The sequence below is a fragment of the Botrytis cinerea genome, chromosome 3, assembly GCF_000143535.2.
Source record: "Botrytis cinerea B05.10 chromosome 3, complete sequence".
Taxonomy (NCBI): Eukaryota; Fungi; Ascomycota; class Leotiomycetes; order Helotiales; family Sclerotiniaceae; genus Botrytis; species Botrytis cinerea.
Window position 1 is genome coordinate 3007175 of NC_037312.1, and position 17577 is coordinate 3024751.

The 17577-nt window shown below is 43.1% G+C and overlaps 4 protein-coding genes across 5 annotated transcripts; 3 read left to right on the forward strand and 1 right to left on the reverse strand.

Moving 5' to 3' along the window:
• The first annotated feature begins 49 nt into the window (after positions 1-49).
• BCIN_03g08820 (hypothetical protein) lies at positions 50-3453 on the forward strand. Its single transcript, XM_001554816.2, has one exon. The coding sequence runs from the start codon at positions 167-169 to the stop codon at positions 3230-3232; it is 3066 nt and encodes a 1021-aa protein (XP_001554866.1). The 5' UTR covers positions 50-166; the 3' UTR covers positions 3233-3453.
• Positions 3454-9625: 6172 nt separating this feature from the next.
• Positions 9626-12162, forward strand: Bctep1. Of its 2 annotated transcripts, XM_024692237.1 has the most exons (2): positions 9626-11581; positions 11646-12162. In XM_024692237.1, exons 1-2 carry the CDS (start codon positions 9975-9977, stop codon positions 11842-11844), a joined length of 1806 nt encoding a protein of 601 aa, XP_024548013.1. In that variant the 5' UTR covers positions 9626-9974; the 3' UTR covers positions 11845-12162. The 2 variants fall into 2 exon arrangements, with proteins under 2 accessions (XP_024548013.1, XP_024548012.1); XM_024692238.1 differs by having other exon boundaries at positions 9626-12162.
• Positions 12163-12937: 775 nt separating this feature from the next.
• Positions 12938-15950, reverse strand: BCIN_03g08840 (hypothetical protein). Its single transcript, XM_001554812.2, has 2 exons — positions 15538-15950; positions 12938-15481 (listed from the first exon to the last, which is right to left on the reverse strand). Exons 1-2 carry the CDS (start codon positions 15656-15658, stop codon positions 13218-13220), a joined length of 2385 nt encoding a protein of 794 aa, XP_001554862.1. The 5' UTR covers positions 15659-15950; the 3' UTR covers positions 12938-13217.
• A 384-nt stretch (positions 15951-16334) lies between these two features.
• On the forward strand, positions 16335-17483 carry Bclsm4. The gene is made up of 4 exons (XM_001554811.2): positions 16335-16576; positions 16676-16816; positions 16892-16942; positions 17007-17483. Exons 1-4 carry the CDS (start codon positions 16571-16573, stop codon positions 17175-17177), a joined length of 369 nt encoding a protein of 122 aa, XP_001554861.2. The 5' UTR covers positions 16335-16570; the 3' UTR covers positions 17178-17483.
• Positions 17484-17577: the final 94 nt, after the last annotated feature.

Sequence of the window (17577 nt, forward strand, 5' to 3'; positions counted from 1 at the left end):
AAATATCACCCGTGCTATGAAGGTCTGAGGGCCAAAATCCTAATAGTCCGGGGGACTACGAGTCTACGACATAATATTCATAAAGTCTCCCGTTCTCCACCTTCTATTGCTTTTTCTCTGAATATAGATTGGTCATTTACTTTCTTTTCAATTCTCCCAAATCAGTATGAGTACCCAGGCCGCTGCAGTATCCAGGCAAAGAGCCGAGGCCGCTGAATACTCATTTGCTGAAGCTCTGTCGTTGAGCTCCAAGGACTCCTTCCAACTTTTATCAAAAGGAGAATTAGGCTTACCACCATCTCCCAATAGTCCAAGTACCAATCACAATACTTATAGCATTTTTCCCGAAAGAACGTTGGCTGAAAGAACTCTTCCCGAAAAAACAGTCCCTAGAAATCTTGCGCCACCCCCGCAGCAAAAACAAATCATGGCACCACCAACGCCAAATTCCGGAAAGTTCTCCAAAGCCCAAGCACAATGTATGCAGCTCTGCCTGAAGACGACAGCTCTCAGCGATCGCATTTCGGTCAGGGTGTTGGAATATCTTACAACGGTGAAGGAGCTACCTCAAGGTTTCGAAGCCCTTGCCCATGACTTTCTCGACACCTGTCACATTCTTTTTTCAATCGAAGCTGGACTCGAAGAATGCAACCATCATGTACAAAACTTCCCAATCGAAATGATCACCGAGCTTGATCACAAATTCCGGGCCACCCAGGCGAATTTCCAAGTGTTCTACCAATTGCTTGCTAAATTTCTTCACCATGAAAACGTGGGAAGTTTCAAGCGAGGATGGGGAAAAATATTCAGCAATACTCCAAATGACATTAGAAAAATGGCCGGCACATTGAGTAAAACAAGAGATGATTTGAGGATGAGCGCACTGGTTTTCCAATGGAGTTTGGGGAATGATAAGATTGAGAAGGAGTTGGGTATTGGTTACCTTGGCTTAGCTGCAGCGCTCAATAGAATGGATGAAAAGGCTGGGCGCAAACCTAGCAAGACTTCGGAAAGCTCAAGTTCTACGCCAATCATGCCATCGCCACTTGGACTAGGAAACAGCGACGCTAGTAGTCATTACAGTGTTCAAGCACCACAAGTGCCACTTCAAAATTTCCCTCTTCCCCCACAAGCCACCACTGGATGGCCCGGTAGAACATCTTCTAGTCAACATCCGGAGTCCTTCGCAGATAGAACATCAGCTAGAGATGCTTCCTTGCTCCTGGGTTCAAATCTTCAACAATACAACACGAATAGTGTTCATACACCTATGAGTCCACAAACAGTCGCTTCGCACGATTCCGGTGAGAGATCGTATACAGACTTGATCAATTCATTTGATAACCATCATTTAAACCATCACATTGATGATGCCCGATCACATACAGAGACTATTGAATCTGGCAGTCTCATCAAGGATGTCGATGGAATGATGATAAACCCTTCCCAGGCAATCAGACTCAAGGCGGATCCCGACAACATGCCACGTTGGAGTCCTCGAGGTAGTGCGGGCTCAAATACTGGACCTATGAAAGCTGCTTTGATCTCTGCTATTCGTGACAAAAACCACAAAGCCGTAGAGAAGCTATTGGATGGCGGTGTACCAGCAAACACAGGGTCGGAAGTCAATGCCCTTAAAGAGGCAATTCTAGCTCATGATGCGGAGACCGTACGGTTACTACTCACTTTTGGCGCCAACCCGAACGAACATGATAGGGATGGAATTACACCTTTGAGAGCATCTGTTGATAAATCTTTCCTGGCCGGGGCTACCACACTTTTAAAATATGGGGCTGATCCCAATCTTGTTGCCGGTATCGATATGGAATCACCCCTCGCTGTATCAGTTACGCGGAACATGGTTGGCTTCTCACATCTCTTCTTGATTTACAATGGTGACGCCAATCACGCTACCTCAAATGGTAACACTCTTCTCATCTCTTCTATCAACAAGAAGACATCTAAAAAATTCATGGAACTACTACTCAAATATGGCGCAAACCCAAATGCTAAAAGTAAGGAAGGAAAAACTGCTCTGTTTGAAGCCATCACATGTGGAAGAGCAGATATTGTCTCTATCTTGTTGGAAAATGGAGCGGACCCCAATCTCCCAGGCCCGAAACACATGCTATGGCCTGCAACCTACCAAACCGCTTGTCTCCAATATCTCCTTACACACGGAGCGGATCCCAAGAAATGCCCAGGAATCATGGAATTGGCAACCAGTATCAACAATATCGAGTCAGTCCGTACTCTTCTTACACATGGAGTTGATCCCAATGCCAAAAAAGATGGCGTGTACACTCCATTATGCACATCAATCCGAGATGACCGACCAGATATTTTCCAGCTCTTACTTAGCAATAAAGCTGATCCCAACACTATGGCAAGTGAATATCCAGCCTGGAAATGTGTTACCCATAATCGGATCCATTTTCTTCCTGCCTTAGTAAGTGCCGGCGCAGATATTCACAACCCTAAAGGTATTGCCGAAATGGCAGTAAGCTGCAATAACATGGAAGCACTCAATTGGCTTCTCGACCAGGGCGTAAACCCCAATGACAAGTCCGCGAAAGGAATGTCACCCCTCACAACCGCTATCCGCGAAGAACGTCTGGAGATGATTGATCTCCTCCTATTGCGTGGAGCAGATGTTAATGTTAGAGGTCAAGACTGGCCTGTTTGCATGGCAGTTCGAAGTCCTCAGATTCTCAAACGCATTCTGTCTGTAATGCCAGAACCTCGTGCTTACAAAGGAGTCCTGGAAATGGCCGTTCATGCAAATCAGTTAGAATCTGTCAAGTTACTTCTCGCAGCTGGCGTGTCAGTTGAGGACAAAAACGGTGGAGTCTTTTCACCTCTTACAACCGCCATTCGCGAAGACCGTAAAGAAATCGTCAGCTACCTCCTCAATGAAGCGGGTGCAGATATCAATGCTCCTGGTGAGCATCTACCTATCGTCAAAGCACTTCGTCGTTATCAAGGAGGCGACACGGACATGATTGAACTGTTATTAGATCATGGTGCAGATCCGAATAAAATCTATAGAGGCTGGAATGCAATTATGCAAGCGATTGAAAATGGAGATGCGGAAATTCTAAAACTGGTCGCGGGAAAAGCGGGAGTTAATTTAGAGGCAAAGGATGAAATGGGGAGAACGGTTAGTGATATCGCAGCTAGCAGGGGATGGAATGAGGCCGTCACTATTTTGCACGACAACATGTCTTTGTGAGAGTGAGGTAGGGATTGCAACGGGAAACAGGGATTCTGGATTTGTTCTCAATAGCCGGGCGTTTGGAATCGGAAACACTTGGACTTTTTTGCATGGCTGGGAAGGTTGGGGGTAGATGGAGCATTCATTTGTACATAGATTATTTTGTGCTTGTTCTTTTTGACTACAATGATTACCCCTCCTTTGATATAAATCAATCTATATTCATTTCTAATATTTGAACGTCTTTTCGATATTGACTCTGTCTAATATATTTAACTTTTATCTATCACACTACGAAATCCATGTCGAAACACAAACCCCATTAAAATTCCACACATTCCCATCCTCTTGGAATCACACCCAACAGATATTAAAAACTCCACTTCTGGCAGTCGTATACCAACAATTAGCAATTGATCGTCAAAAATTAAGATTGATTTTCAGATCATCGTTGATCCATCTACGCATCTCATCCACTTCATCCACTTCATCTCCGAAACCTTGGACATCTTCCTCGCCGAGCTCGCCTAGGGGTTATCATTCCTCCTGGCAGGGATTCTCTAGCTAATCACCGACCCCGGATCAACCGAAGGAAAATCTATTCATCTATCAATACCATGGATCCACAAAGAAGGCCTAGGCTTTTTTAAAATTTCGGAGCCTTGTGAGGCGAGGGGTGTTAGCACGGTCAGTGAGTTCCTGTCACTTTTCAATACCCACTTCACGGCATGTGTAACAATTTATTGGGGAGTCTCGGAGGATCATTTGAGAAGGGAAATTTTACTCGAAATTCTTTCCTCTCTTGTCTTTGCGAGATGGGAAGTGGTTAGTGGTATGGTTTGGGAGTTGGATGGTTAGTTGGTTGGCAGTTGGTTGGTTGGAAGACGGAAATTCCCGTTCTTGGTTTAGTGGTCTCGTATTGTGTATTTGTGTTTAAAACGCTATGCAACGCCACACTGCTAGATTATGGGCGTGCTTGCTTTTGACGTGAATAATGCACGTAGCACGTGGCGAAGGTGCAAACGAGTGGGGGCGCATTCGATGGGGTGCAGAGTGGGTGGGATGGATGTCAGCACTTAAAAATAACGGCATTATTCCGAGGATTTTAGTCGGTGGTTTAAGTTGGTATTTTGAGATACGGGACGACGAGGTTATGGGATGGAGATAGATTGATGAGTTTGTTGTTTCTTATGGATTGACAAATGAATGGAAGTAGTACTTCGTCAGTAAGGAGGAAAATGAAGATGAGTGTACCGGTGTGTATTTAATAGATGTCAAGCGATGCAAGCAAGCGCATGTATAGGTATCAGCCGAGTTTTCGGTACGGAATTTGAGATTCTTGTGTGAAGGTCTCTTATCGACATGTAATTCCGCCAGTTGCAGGGAAACCAAACTATCGTGTATCAAGTGAGACCGTATATATGACGGCTGTCAAGAAAAAGACAGGATCTTCATTCTGATTTCTTGGGGTGAACTGCAAGTGCGTCGGTGCGCATTGCATGGACGAAGAGCACCTCACGCCAGTGGGTGCATGGACATGCGGGAGACTTCCCGACTTCGAAACTTCTTACTATCGTAGGTACATCAGCCTCCAATTGATTGATGTCAAGATTTATGATTTCATTCTTTGTTCTAGAATGATCCATAACCCAAATCGTAAAGCACTCCTATCAATAACCATTCGAACAAGATCTCTAAATTCGATCCCATTAGTGTCCCTCCAGTCTGTGCACCCACTAACCCGATACATCGATATAGTGCCGTGATTGGTATTTGAAGCTGTTCAAACTACCGGGTAGCCTGCATGTCTGCATTCCAAATACAACAGTGAGATCTAGATTTGAAGCCGCCTTCGGTTGAACTCTATTTTGCATTCTATTCCCGTCTACTTTACCGTGCCTGTCGTCGATGAGAGTTGAATAGTTGATCGGGAGAAAGAATCGATTGTCTTATACATAGAGCTTTTCAAGTATACTCTAGGTAGTAAACGACTCAAGCGACAGGCTCAAAGGATACTTTCTCGTTAGTACGGAGAACCGAGAAGATAGTTCTCCAGAAGATTGCGAAAGGTTGAGAAGTCTCATCAAACGCAGAGATAATGGTTCCCAGCAAGGCAAATGATGAACCATATCCCTGATTAGATGTATATGAGATTTGAAGTGAGATCTCGCATAATCCTGTGATGCATTTTGGTCTCTTGGGATAGGTTGACAATATCATCAGTATAAGAAATAGCAGAGTAGCAGAGTACATTGAAAACAATCAAATGAGGGGGAATTCTTGTTAGAGCCTCATCTTTCAACAGCTTAACTTGACTGCATATATACATTTAAAAGAGATCAAAGGTACAAATCAAAGACTATCTAAACTTTCCCCCTTCCAAGACAACAAACAGCAATACACACAGCAAGAACATCAATCAGAGTACCGACAACACCTCAAAATACAACACGACCAACACAACCAACACATCAAAAAATTCACCAAAAGAACATTATTCCACCAACCTAATTCCGCCAAAGGTTCTCCAAAGATGGAATCAATAATATTAGAAGATTTCACAACAACACAGCTATTTGCTAGAGTGAGCAGGATCTAGTCCTACAACAACTAAGATGCAACATCATCCGTCAAAGAGCAATAAATACGCCTAAAAAAAGAAACAACGGCCTTGATCCCCGAGGCGATCTATTGATCTAGGTCCTGCTCGCCGACAAAACATGGCAAGTTATTTTTGCTTCTGCTTTCTTTGGATTGGGACTGCTAGCATTTTTCTTTCCTCTGGGTAGCAGATTTTGCTATATCACAGGATGATATTTAAGAGAAGCAAAGCAACAGTAATGAATATTTTATTTACTGTGTTGTTAACCTTAACTTTTGCTTTTTGCTTAAGTTGATACCGATGTAATTGCGGGGTTAGAGATTCTCCTTTTACAACTCGTTTATTGTCGCACGTCAGATTGGGAAATGTGATAACAGAATGGGGTGATCAGTTGATTCAATATTCTATGTTTGAAGCATGGACTAGCTGGGAGTCGGGGTGAATGACCTCTGTTGTTGTATGCGGGATACCCATTTTTGAAGATGAATGTTTGAGCAGTGCATTCTGATGTTTGCTTTTCGTGGTCGTGCCTCATTTTGAGTACTGCCAAATAGTGAAGAGATTGAATTGCAAGGTTGAATATTGCTCGATGGGAAGAGTGGACGGCAAAAGGGCTATTTAGTTGGTATAACTTATGACCGTCTATTGTTTGAAGATTCATCGTTAGAACAAGACTAGATTAACTGGTCATGAATCACCTTGGATCTTCAGCAGGTGAGACTTCAACAAAGATTTTTTTCTTTCGTTTAGCTAATACGATTAACCAATGGATCAAATTCTATGACAGAGAAGGTGTTTGTTTTACTATGCCACGAAATGTGAGAATTAGTAAATTGGATCAATACTCTACACTTTTATACATGAACGTAGATTATCTATCATCCTAATGATCGCTGTATTTTTTAGGACAAACAAATGTCCGTAGAAATTAGACTTGAGTACCATAATTATTCAAGTCTTGAGACTATTTGGGAGCGCGTAAGTGCTTTCAATATTCCCTTCAATCATGATTTGAGTCGACCAATCAACTCAAACTAATTCGCCCTTTTATTATATCACAATCCCCGAACCACTTCTGCACACGCAACGAAAAACCACAATAACATATCCCTCTACCTCTTCTTCCTTCTCATCCATACCTCCAACAACAATACTTTCATGAAACCAAACAACCATCAAATCCATGTCTTCAACACTTCACACTCCAAATCACCAAACCTCATCACAAACCCCCATAAATTCTCCACGCCAAACCCCTCTCGCTTCAAGAACCAGTAAGATAAATCATGTCTTCTGCACCCCTTTTCCATTCCTCAAAGTCCTCAGAAGATAAAAAAAAATACTGCTCACGTCAATAAAGCCAGTTTTCGATCCATCACACCACCAAATCAGACTTCTCAACCTGGGGAAATTCCTTGAACTCCAGGTGCGCCATTATCTCGAGCATTATGGCCAAAAAACGTGCGAAGGAAGATTTTGGTGGTGGTGTTTCGGCGGGGTTGAAAGGTTTGGGGGATATTTTTTGTAGGGCTTCTCGTGTGAGTTTTCTTTTTTTTTTAAATTTTTTAAATTTACGTGGGAGGATTTACGAAGTATACGATTCAGCACAGTAAAGAGACTAAGCTATCCAGTCTTCCCAAAGAAAAATCGACGGACTTGGATATGAATATGGAAAAGCCTATTACTTTCTCTTTGGGCAACAAAAATGATGAGGGGGATTTCGTTCGCAGATATAATGATACTGATGATACTGAAGACTGGGATAGAGATCAAAAGTTAAAACGGACAGTTGTGTCTTGTAAATATAAACCTCACAAAGAGGGCAGTCCAGCTTCTTTGCAGCAATCACAAGAGGCGATTATTTCTGCTCTGTCTGGTTACCATATGTGTCAAAACATTTTAAATTGATCACCTCTCGAAAATACTACCAAACCATCCCATGGCAGGATGAGAGGTTCATATTAAGGTGTAGTTTGGGAGGAAAGCGGCCAGACGTTCTCTTTCTGACAGAAATAGACGGGATATGAATTTCTCAAATATGATTGAGAATTCTATCTCGCCTTCGGTAATAGCAGGATCCGAAACTTGCATTCAAGCTATGATACAGTCGAAATTTTTTGGTGACTCAAATGTGGTAACAAAAGCATTCTCACTCTTTGGATCCCAAAATTTCAGGTGTGCAGGCGGTTGTTGTTCTTTAGTTTCAGTTCTAATCGCAAGTTATGTGTCTCTGAGTTGGGTAATAGCTAGAGACTTAGTCTGCACAGCAAGGATTTATACTCGTTGACAACGACGAAGCACCTATACGAACCCTACTTAGAAAATTATGACCACCCCTAGCACCAGAGTTCTCAATGCATACCCCATTGTTTGGAGCCCAAAGTTTTTGACAAAAGTCAAACATTTTACAATCAACCGGTGACTGGACTTGGAAGATTCGCTGGAAACAGACCACATTTTGTGTCGTTAGTGCTGATTTAGGAGATGCAGATAATATCGAGTAGACATGCAGTTATTGACCTCGTTGATAAATAACCTGCGCCAGAATGCCTAGGTCAATGATTTAACACCCAGCAGAGGATCGGAAACTACTACTTTTGATAGACCTGGGGATTTCTTTCCGCAATAATGTAGCGTCTAGTTCTCGGTTCGAAGTATCAGTCACTGCAATTACTTCTGGGGTCATCTCGCCAATGACTGCAATCAAGTTAATCCTTCTTCGACTCTTCAAACTCTCGATTATTCGAGCGCTGGCATATCCGAGGAGGACGAATTATTTGGGCTTTACTTCTCAAGACAGTCGTATCTCTCGTACTCAAAACAGCTACCATTGTAGACACATCACATACTAACGCTATCATTTGAACTAGCACTCGAAAGATTCCGGAGATGATGCATCAATAGCATGAATCACATCTTTGAGAAAAGTACGTGCAGACGTTGGTTTTACCGCGTGAGCAAGTTTTCAACTCTGGTTTCACCAACTTCCCATATCGTTAGCTCACACAGCCGTAAGCGGCAAGTTCATATCAATTCTAAGGAGTCATGGGATAGTAATGAGGTCGAAAGATAGAAGGAAGAGGAGAATATGGCTGAGCTAGATAATTCTTGTTCAGGTGATCGTGATAGCCATCTTATCTCAAACTGCATGCGGGAAAATTGTCGAGGAATAGAAAAGATTCTGACGATATGAAGCAATGAAATGAGATAGATAGAAAAGGTCCAAGGGAAAGAGGACTTGGATTCAGAATCGAATACAGGGGATAAGGAGAGATTAAGGTCACTCTTCCCGTGTGTTGCTTTGAAGGTTTCTCTAACTAGATCTGAAGGAAGTCTCGATCATACATTTTCCATCTTTAGACAAACGAACTAAAAGATGGATTGGAATCGACTTTACCGTCGCTTGATACCCCTATCTAGAGCACCTGAACCGGAGGAAATGGTATGTTTTTTTGTGTCTTGTTTGATTAGCCATTGCTGTGATTAGCATTTTAATTCTCTGAAATATTCAATACCTACCGTAAAAGATTATAATAAGTATCAATAATCATAATCATTCAAGCGCCCTTCACGTAGCTCTCCGCAAGCAATTATCCATAGCCGTTTTAAGGTTTTGAGGGCTGAAGACGAGGTCGGATTAGGCGACTCGTCTACATTTATAGTGATATGCAATTGAGACCAAATGTCTGTAGCACCAAAGACTTCACAATGTGAGTAAATTGTATAAAATCAGTAACCTAAACAATGTTTCGTCATTTTCATTTGTAGAATTGTGGATTTGCAAACACATTGAAATCCATCGGCCCCGAGGTCTGTTTTGAGAGAAAGTTGATTGCACAGCCACACTGAAGCCAAGATTTCTCACCACCATAACATAAAAATACGTCATTGTGGTTTTGGCTGTTCCCTCCCCTACCAGTACAGTGCAGGTACTCTCATCACACAAACAGCAAGTAAATCACAACGTGATGAATATTCCAGCCTGACTGATATCATCTTCATTTAACTCGATATTCTTTTCCAAGGAAGGAACAATGTTCTACAAAAACACCATCAGCACAACTCAAACTCCCTAACAGATAATATACCTCCTTTCTTTCTTCTGAACGAAACAAACGACCACCAAGTACGCGGCAAAATTGCCATTCACACCCACAAATGGCCTCGCTCCTTCGTCAAATTGTCGCAGGTCCGCGTTCTCGACACCCAGAAGCAGGACTGGATCTCTGCTACGTAACACCTAATATAATTGCGACGTCTGGACCCAGCGGCACATATCCGCAACGCGCATATCGCAATCCGCTCGATCAACTCGTTACATTCCTCGATTATAAACATGGGAAAGAGGGATGGATGATTTGGGAATTCAGGGCCGAGGGGACTGGATATCCGGATGAGGAGGTGAGAGGGAGAGTGAGACATTGGCCATGGCCGGATCATCACCCGCCGCCCTTTAAGTTGGTTCCGGGGATTGTGGGAGGAATGAGGAATTGGCTGGAGGGGGCGGGAGATGGTGAGGGGAAGGATGAGAAGAAAGAGGGGGGGAGGGTGGTAGTTGTTCACTGTAAGGCTGGGAAGGGGAGAAGTGGCACAATGGCTTGCAGTTATTTGATTGCGGAGTGTGGATGGAAGGCATCTGAGGCACTTGCGCGATTTACAGAGAGAAGAATGAGACCTGGTTTTGGACAGGGAGTCTCGATACCAAGTCAGTTGAGATGGGTTGGATATGTGGATCGGTGGACACAATCTGGAAAACATTATGTTGATCGCCAAATTGAGATTATGGAAGTACATGTTTGGGGATTAAGGGATGGTGTGAAAGTCCAGGTCGAAGGATATGTTGACGAAGGCAAAACAATCAAATTATTCCACGTCTTTACAAAGAAGGAGAGAGTAGTGGTAGAAGGGGATACACCTGGTAGTGGCGGAATCAAGAATATGATATCCGACATGGCAGGGTTTGGAAATCAAGATAAAATCGCAACATCCAAGACCACAGATCGAATCGAAGAACCCAAAAATCTCAAACCAACACCACGAGCTACGGAACCTAATCCCAGCGAATCAGAAACAGATTCGGAAACTGGGGGAGGAGCAGTCATTTTCAAACCTTCTACAAGAGTTATTCTTCCTACGAGCGATGTCAATATCGATTTCGAACGCAGGAATAAAGCTTCCATGGGTTGGACAATGGTTACAGCTGTTGCTCACGTATGGTTTAATGCATATTTCGAAGGTAACGGACCTGAAAAGAATGGCAAGCCAGAGGAAAATGGTATATTCGAGATTGAATGGGATAAAATGGATGGAATCAAAGGTTCTTCTCGTAAAGGGACAAGAGCCTTGGATAAACTGGCCGTAGTTTGGAAAGTCTATGACCCTGAACCAGGTCGTGGTAGAAAAGAAAGTATCATTGAAGAACCAGGCCGAAATTCCCCAGTCCCCGAAGTCCAAGCCGCAGATTGGAAGGGAGAAAATGAAGTTTCTCCTACCAATGGGCAGAGGGATTTAGGACTCCGAACAGAAAGTCCAGCGAGCGCGGAAGTTAGTAAGGCGAGTAGTATGAATGAGGCTGAGAAGGAAAAAGAAGAGAGGAGAGATGAAGAGGGGTTGAAAGTCTCGAGTCCAACCGGAGAAGAGGATTTACAGTTGGATATTACAAGTTTACCGAAACCGGAAGGAAACGCACCGGTGCCGGATTTGGAACAGATTAATCAGGGACTCGATACGGCGACGTCGACGACGATGAATCATGAGGCGAGGAAGTGAGTGCAATTTTCGGAACGGGGATGCGATGACGGAAGGGAAATTACTGACTGTGGGATGTAGAGATGTAGGGAATCAGAATCGGAGTGAGGTTTCGGAAAAGAAAGGAGTGCATAATATAGATGATATACCGAATGCACCACCTGTGTCTACAATCTCAACTGCGGACTTACCGGGTGGTGTGCCGGAGGATCAGATGAAAAATGCAAAGGGTCACAAGTTGGGTCATTTGCAGAGTGTTAATAGGATTATTGATTCGTAGTGTTTAGGGGTATGGGTGGATGTGTGAGAGGGAGAGGATTCGTAACGGATGTTTGGGGGTTTTGCTGGAGATTTATGTTTTTCAGAGGGAAGCAGAGGAGAGGAGGTGTTCTTTGAAGGGATAGGGCAGAACAGAACAGCGCAGAGTGATTTTTTATTTTTTATTGATTTTTTTTTTAGAAAAATATAGATACCATTCATTGCATGCATGCATGCATGATACATTACATACCCACGTATCGATCGACCTTTTAATTCTATCTTCATTCAATTTTTGTTTGCTATCGTATAAACTATCATCGAGAGAATTTATGATTCAAAATATCCTAGGTATCTATAGTGATCCTATTTAGATTGTGAATTATAAAATTTCAGTTATAACGAGATGGTGAGTAGGTGAGGGAAATGTAAGAAGTTGGTTAGTTAGTCAGTCAGTCAGTCAGTCAGATAGATAGAAAATAATAAATCACAAAGTAAAACAAACCTACTTATAAAATCTAGATTTTGTATTTTGTATTTTGTATACATATACATATACATGTATGTAATTATGGATTGTTAATTTTTCTTTGTGAATGAATGTTTTTCTGAATGGCTTTGTGATTGGATTGTGTTGTAGGATAGATGTATTTATGTCTATACTTATACTTATACTTAAAATTCCTTACAGGAAATAAAATTGGCATGGATGTTATTCTGTTGTATATGTATAATGATAGAGATTTGGAAAATTTTGGGATTCTGGGATTCTGGAGTGTGGAGTGTGGAGTGTGGAGTGTGGAGTGTGGAGGATTGATTTTGTGGTTGGTTGATGTATGTTGTGGTTGTGGTTGTGGTTGTGGTTGATGGTGTGGTTGATGTATATATATGTATATATGTATGTATGTAGATAAACAGACAGATCGTCAAGAACTCTCTGCGATTCTTTTCTTCTCGTTCAGGAGAAGAAGAATGGGATTCTTAATTTTATTTGTGAATGTGAGAATGTGAGAATGTGAATTCATGGTACTTGGAGATCTATATTGGACTTGTATTTGTGTTGGATTTTGGTTTTGATGGGATGGGATGGGATGGGATGGAAGATATAAGGTTTATGGAAGAGTTCTATATGTATTGCGGTTTGTGGTATGTGTGTATGTGATATGATATGAAATAATAGTATAGATAGAATATGACGATTGATCGATACAAAAGAAATATAGTAGTAGTAGCAGTACTAGATTGCGAACGCGCAGTATGTGGTATATATGAAATGACAGCCTCCTCCGTCTCTCTATTTCAACTCAATCCTCCTCCTCCTCCTTCTCTCCTCTCCCTCCCCCATTTGCCTCCTTTTTTTCCAATCCCCAAAAAACCGCAACGCACCAAACAAACCTAAATCTTATCCCCCAAAATATCACTCACACTCCCACTCGCCGAATGACTCGGACTATATGCACTACTCCCTGGCGTATATCGAAATCCATCCGCCACACTTCCACCCTCTTCACTCCCATCATTATCTTCATAAGCGGGTAATACTTCTTCATCTTCATTTTCCATTTCACTTTGAATTAAAATTCCATGCGTATATCCATTGAAATGGAAGATTTGATCTTCGGATATATTTCGTTGGTGAATAGGAAGAGGAAGAGAAGATGAGGAACGTCCTTCTTCTGCGGCTACCATGTCACCTACTACATCTGCCGCGTTGCGGAATGAGGAAATGTCTTGTCCGACGGAAATTTCGGATTCGTTGTCACTCTCGCTTTCGCAGTCGGAATCGGAATCTTCGTTGAGTAAACCATCTTTTTCTTCGAAATCTTGTTCGCGGCCTAGAACGCGGTACCACCAGTTCTGGAAACTTGGTTGACGAGAAACACGACGTCTGCAGCGTTGTTCGCGACGGGCTTGACGGGTAGAACGGGCTTTGGGACTGCAGGTGCGGCGATGCAGGGTTATGAGCAGGATGGAGAGGAGAAATCCGATGATTGCGAATTTGAGGATGTGGAAGGGGAAGTGGGGGGGACCACTATGGGGTGGGCCGTGGGGTGGAGGACCGGAGAAGGATTCTTCGAGGAGATGGGGTGGGCTGTTGAAGTGCGAGGGTTCGGATTCGGAGTGCGGAGGGGGATTGGAGAAATCGGGATGGGAGTCTGGGGGACTGGGGTGGAAGGGGGGTTCTTGGTCTTCGGTGTCTTGGTGGAGATCGCTGTGAGGTGGGCCGTGGTGGAATTCTTGGTCGTGTGGGTGATGTGATCCTTCATGTTCTGGTCCATCGAATGGCCCTTCGTGTGGATGATCGAAATCCGGGCCATCAAATGATGGTGGTCCTTGTTCATGATGCGGTTTAGCGTGTTTTCCATGACGCCCTTCAAATTCATCCTCAAAATTGTCATGGCCCCTATGAGGTCTTTCTAATTTTTCAAATTCCTCTTCATGATGTCCATCATGATGTCTAGGTCGTCCTTCCCAAGGTCCATGTTCCTCTTCATCATCATGGAAAGGATGACTTTCATGGTGTCTTCCGTGTTCAAATCCATGAGGACCGAATTCATGTGGAGGAGGTCCGTGGGGAGGTTCGTGTGGTGGCCCATGAGGTCCATGGGGTCCAGGATGATGAAAGCCAAAAGGAGGAGGGTAATGACAAATTGGAAGAATGTGGTGGGGACGAGAAGGGAAGTGTGGACCGGTATGATTGTTCTTGCCGTGAGGTACATGTGGAGAAGTATGGTTTCCGGCAGTATGGTTACCTGGTTTTCCATGGAATCCTTTACCATGTTTCTTACCCTTCTTTGAGTGTGATTCGCGAGAGTGATGGAAAGATTCTTCGTTGAATTCATCACCAGAGATTCTTCCGTAGAATTTACGAGCCCTCTCGCTAATAACTGCAGCGACGCATCGAAGACTATCACAATCTCTGATTCTGTCATCAAGGTTATGATGTTCTTGAGCGTGTTTTGAGATGTGATGCTTCTTTTTATGGATGAGATACTTCAACTCTTTCATTTGAGCTTTCATGTATCTAAGCTCGGCCAACTCTTTGTGAATGTTGAACTCTTTGTGACCCATATGATGTTTACGCTCTCCTTCTGGGCGGTTGTCCATATGATGTTCATGTTCTCCGTCAGGACCCTTTCCATTATGATGTTTGCGTTCCTCTTCAGATCCCTTGTCCATATGGTGTTTACGTTCTCCTTCAGGTCCCATTCCTTTATGATGTTGCTTATCCGACGATGAATGATGTTCCATAACTTGATCATCTTCCGAAGAAATAGTTTCGATGTTCATGATTTCTGTCTCTTCAGTTTGTCTGAATAAAACGGAGAATCCTGAATTCTCAATTGTCTTTCCATCCAAAAAATCAATCATAAACTTCATAAGTTGCCCACGTGGTTTGCCATCAATAACGACACAATTGAAAGACCATGATCCTACTACGATTTTATTTGTTGATGTCGAAATGGAACCTTTGCCGGATGAGATTGAAGTTTCCGAATCGAATGTTTGTGAAAGAGGTTGGCCATCGATCAAGACATTCCCAAAGCCACATGCTTCTGTGGAATGAAGGATATCAACTCGGAGATCTAGAGGGTTGACATCAGCTGAGGAGGAATCATGTCCAACATCAAGGCGAACGAATCCCATGGTATAAGCTTCTAGAAGTAGAAATTAGTTTGGATAGACGTAGGTAGCGAATCAGATATAAGTTTACCCGTCGCATCAACATCATTCTTTTCGAATTCGACATCAACGTCTTGTTCTGAAGTTGGTGGTAGAACAAACGCCGACACTATGGCCGGCGCAAGTAAGAATGCCTTCAAAAGGCTACGCATAATGAATAAGAGAACACAGAAGCAAAAGACAGAGTGGAATAGTAACAAATACTAATAAATAGAAGAATATTATGCAATAGCACAATATCGATATCGAGATGTGATGTAAATTAGACGGACTGCTGTATGTACTACTTCCACCCGTACAATATATAACCGAACAATCAAAAAAAGATCAAAAACAAACTTTGACCCAAAAACAGAGAAAGGCTTAAGAGTTAAAAGGAAAGAAATGGAAAGAAATCCTCGATAATAATATCACGATATAAGGTTTATTATTTTCATGCTCCCCCACTGCCTTACGAGTCCCTTCACAATTGCGCAGTCATGATTAGCAGAAACTAACCAAAACGATATTACGCGTCGTCAGCATCAAAGCGGTTATCACGGCGTGAGAAGGCTGAATATGGCTGTTCATGATAGGATAGCAAATAAGAAACGAGATGTGTTTGCGTGTGCACTGTGAGGAAGTGTATCTGGATGTGTGAGTTGGAGGCGACGACTACGATTTTGATATGGATCTGTACTTTTAGACAACATCATAGTGAAGGGTGGAAATGGGTTGTGATTGAGGACCATGAGTGAAGCGTGATATTGGTGATAAGCAGACCTTGCACGTGCCTCCACTCGCATATTTCGGACATTTGGAGTTCGAGTTTCTGTCGGTACCGACAGTGGAAATTGGACATTAGTGTTGCCTGGAATTTAAGGCCAATAAGCTTCATGCCTCAGTTTTGACTCTCCCTAGCCATTCAGCCATTCTCTCATTTTGCCTAGCTGGTCAATCTCGAAACCCGTCGTAATTCGATACGGTAACCTGCACACCTCCATTGTTCCTTGAATATCAAATCCACCCAAGCTGAGCGAGCGCATAGCAAACAACATTATATCATCCATCGATTCATCGTCAATATGGTTGTATGTACCCCCCCAGAACGATTTCTGCATTTTCACATTCTCCACAAGCTGCATCACTTGCGCGCATACCATCTGCGATACTAATTCTCTCTCTTGCAGCTTCCCTTAGGTCTACTCACGGCCGCACAAGGTCACCCAATGCTGGTTGAGCTTAAGGATGGCGAAACTTTGAACGGCCATTTAGTATCGTGCGATACTTGGATGAATTTAACGCTAAAGGAGGTGGTTCAAACGAGTCCGGTATGAAAGATTATGGCGAGGGCGGAGCTGGGACGTTGGGTTGGAATGCGCTGAAGCTAATACGTCAAAATTCAGGATGGTGATAAATTTACAAGGTTACCAGAAATATATGTCAAAGGAAACAATGTACGTTTATTTTCGGGGAAACTCGACTCGGGGTCAAGAACCCATATCCTAATTCATGCTGCAGATCAAATATCTCCGAATGCCAGATGAAATTATCGATCTAGTAAAGGATCAACAACAAGGACAACAAAGCAATTACAGAGGCCGCGGAGGCAATAGGGGCGACAGAGGTGGCGACCGAGGTCGTGGTGGTAGAGGTGGCAGAGGAAGAGGAAGAGGAGGGAGAGGCGCGTGAAACATTGATGGTGGTGGTAATGAGCTGAAATTGGACTCGAAGAAGCTACATAATGGCACGTATGATATACACAAAGTGCAGAGGGGCGGCTACATTTCTTCTTTATGAACATCGAAGGATTTCGATACATGCAGCAAGTTTGCCTTGAAATGATGCAGGCAGGCATGGCAGGTATATGATAGGTTCACATTGGATGTGAGAAATCGTCGAGGCACATATAAACATGTCTCTCAGCAAAGTCTCAAACCATCACATATTCCGAGATCATAGCCCACAACAAAAACAAATATTCCCCCCAATTCTTCAATCCTGAGTTTCCCTCGTGGCAAATTGAAATTGCCCCTGGTCGTTCGTATGAATCCCGCCCAACGAATCGCGGGGATCACTTCTTCCCCTCTGT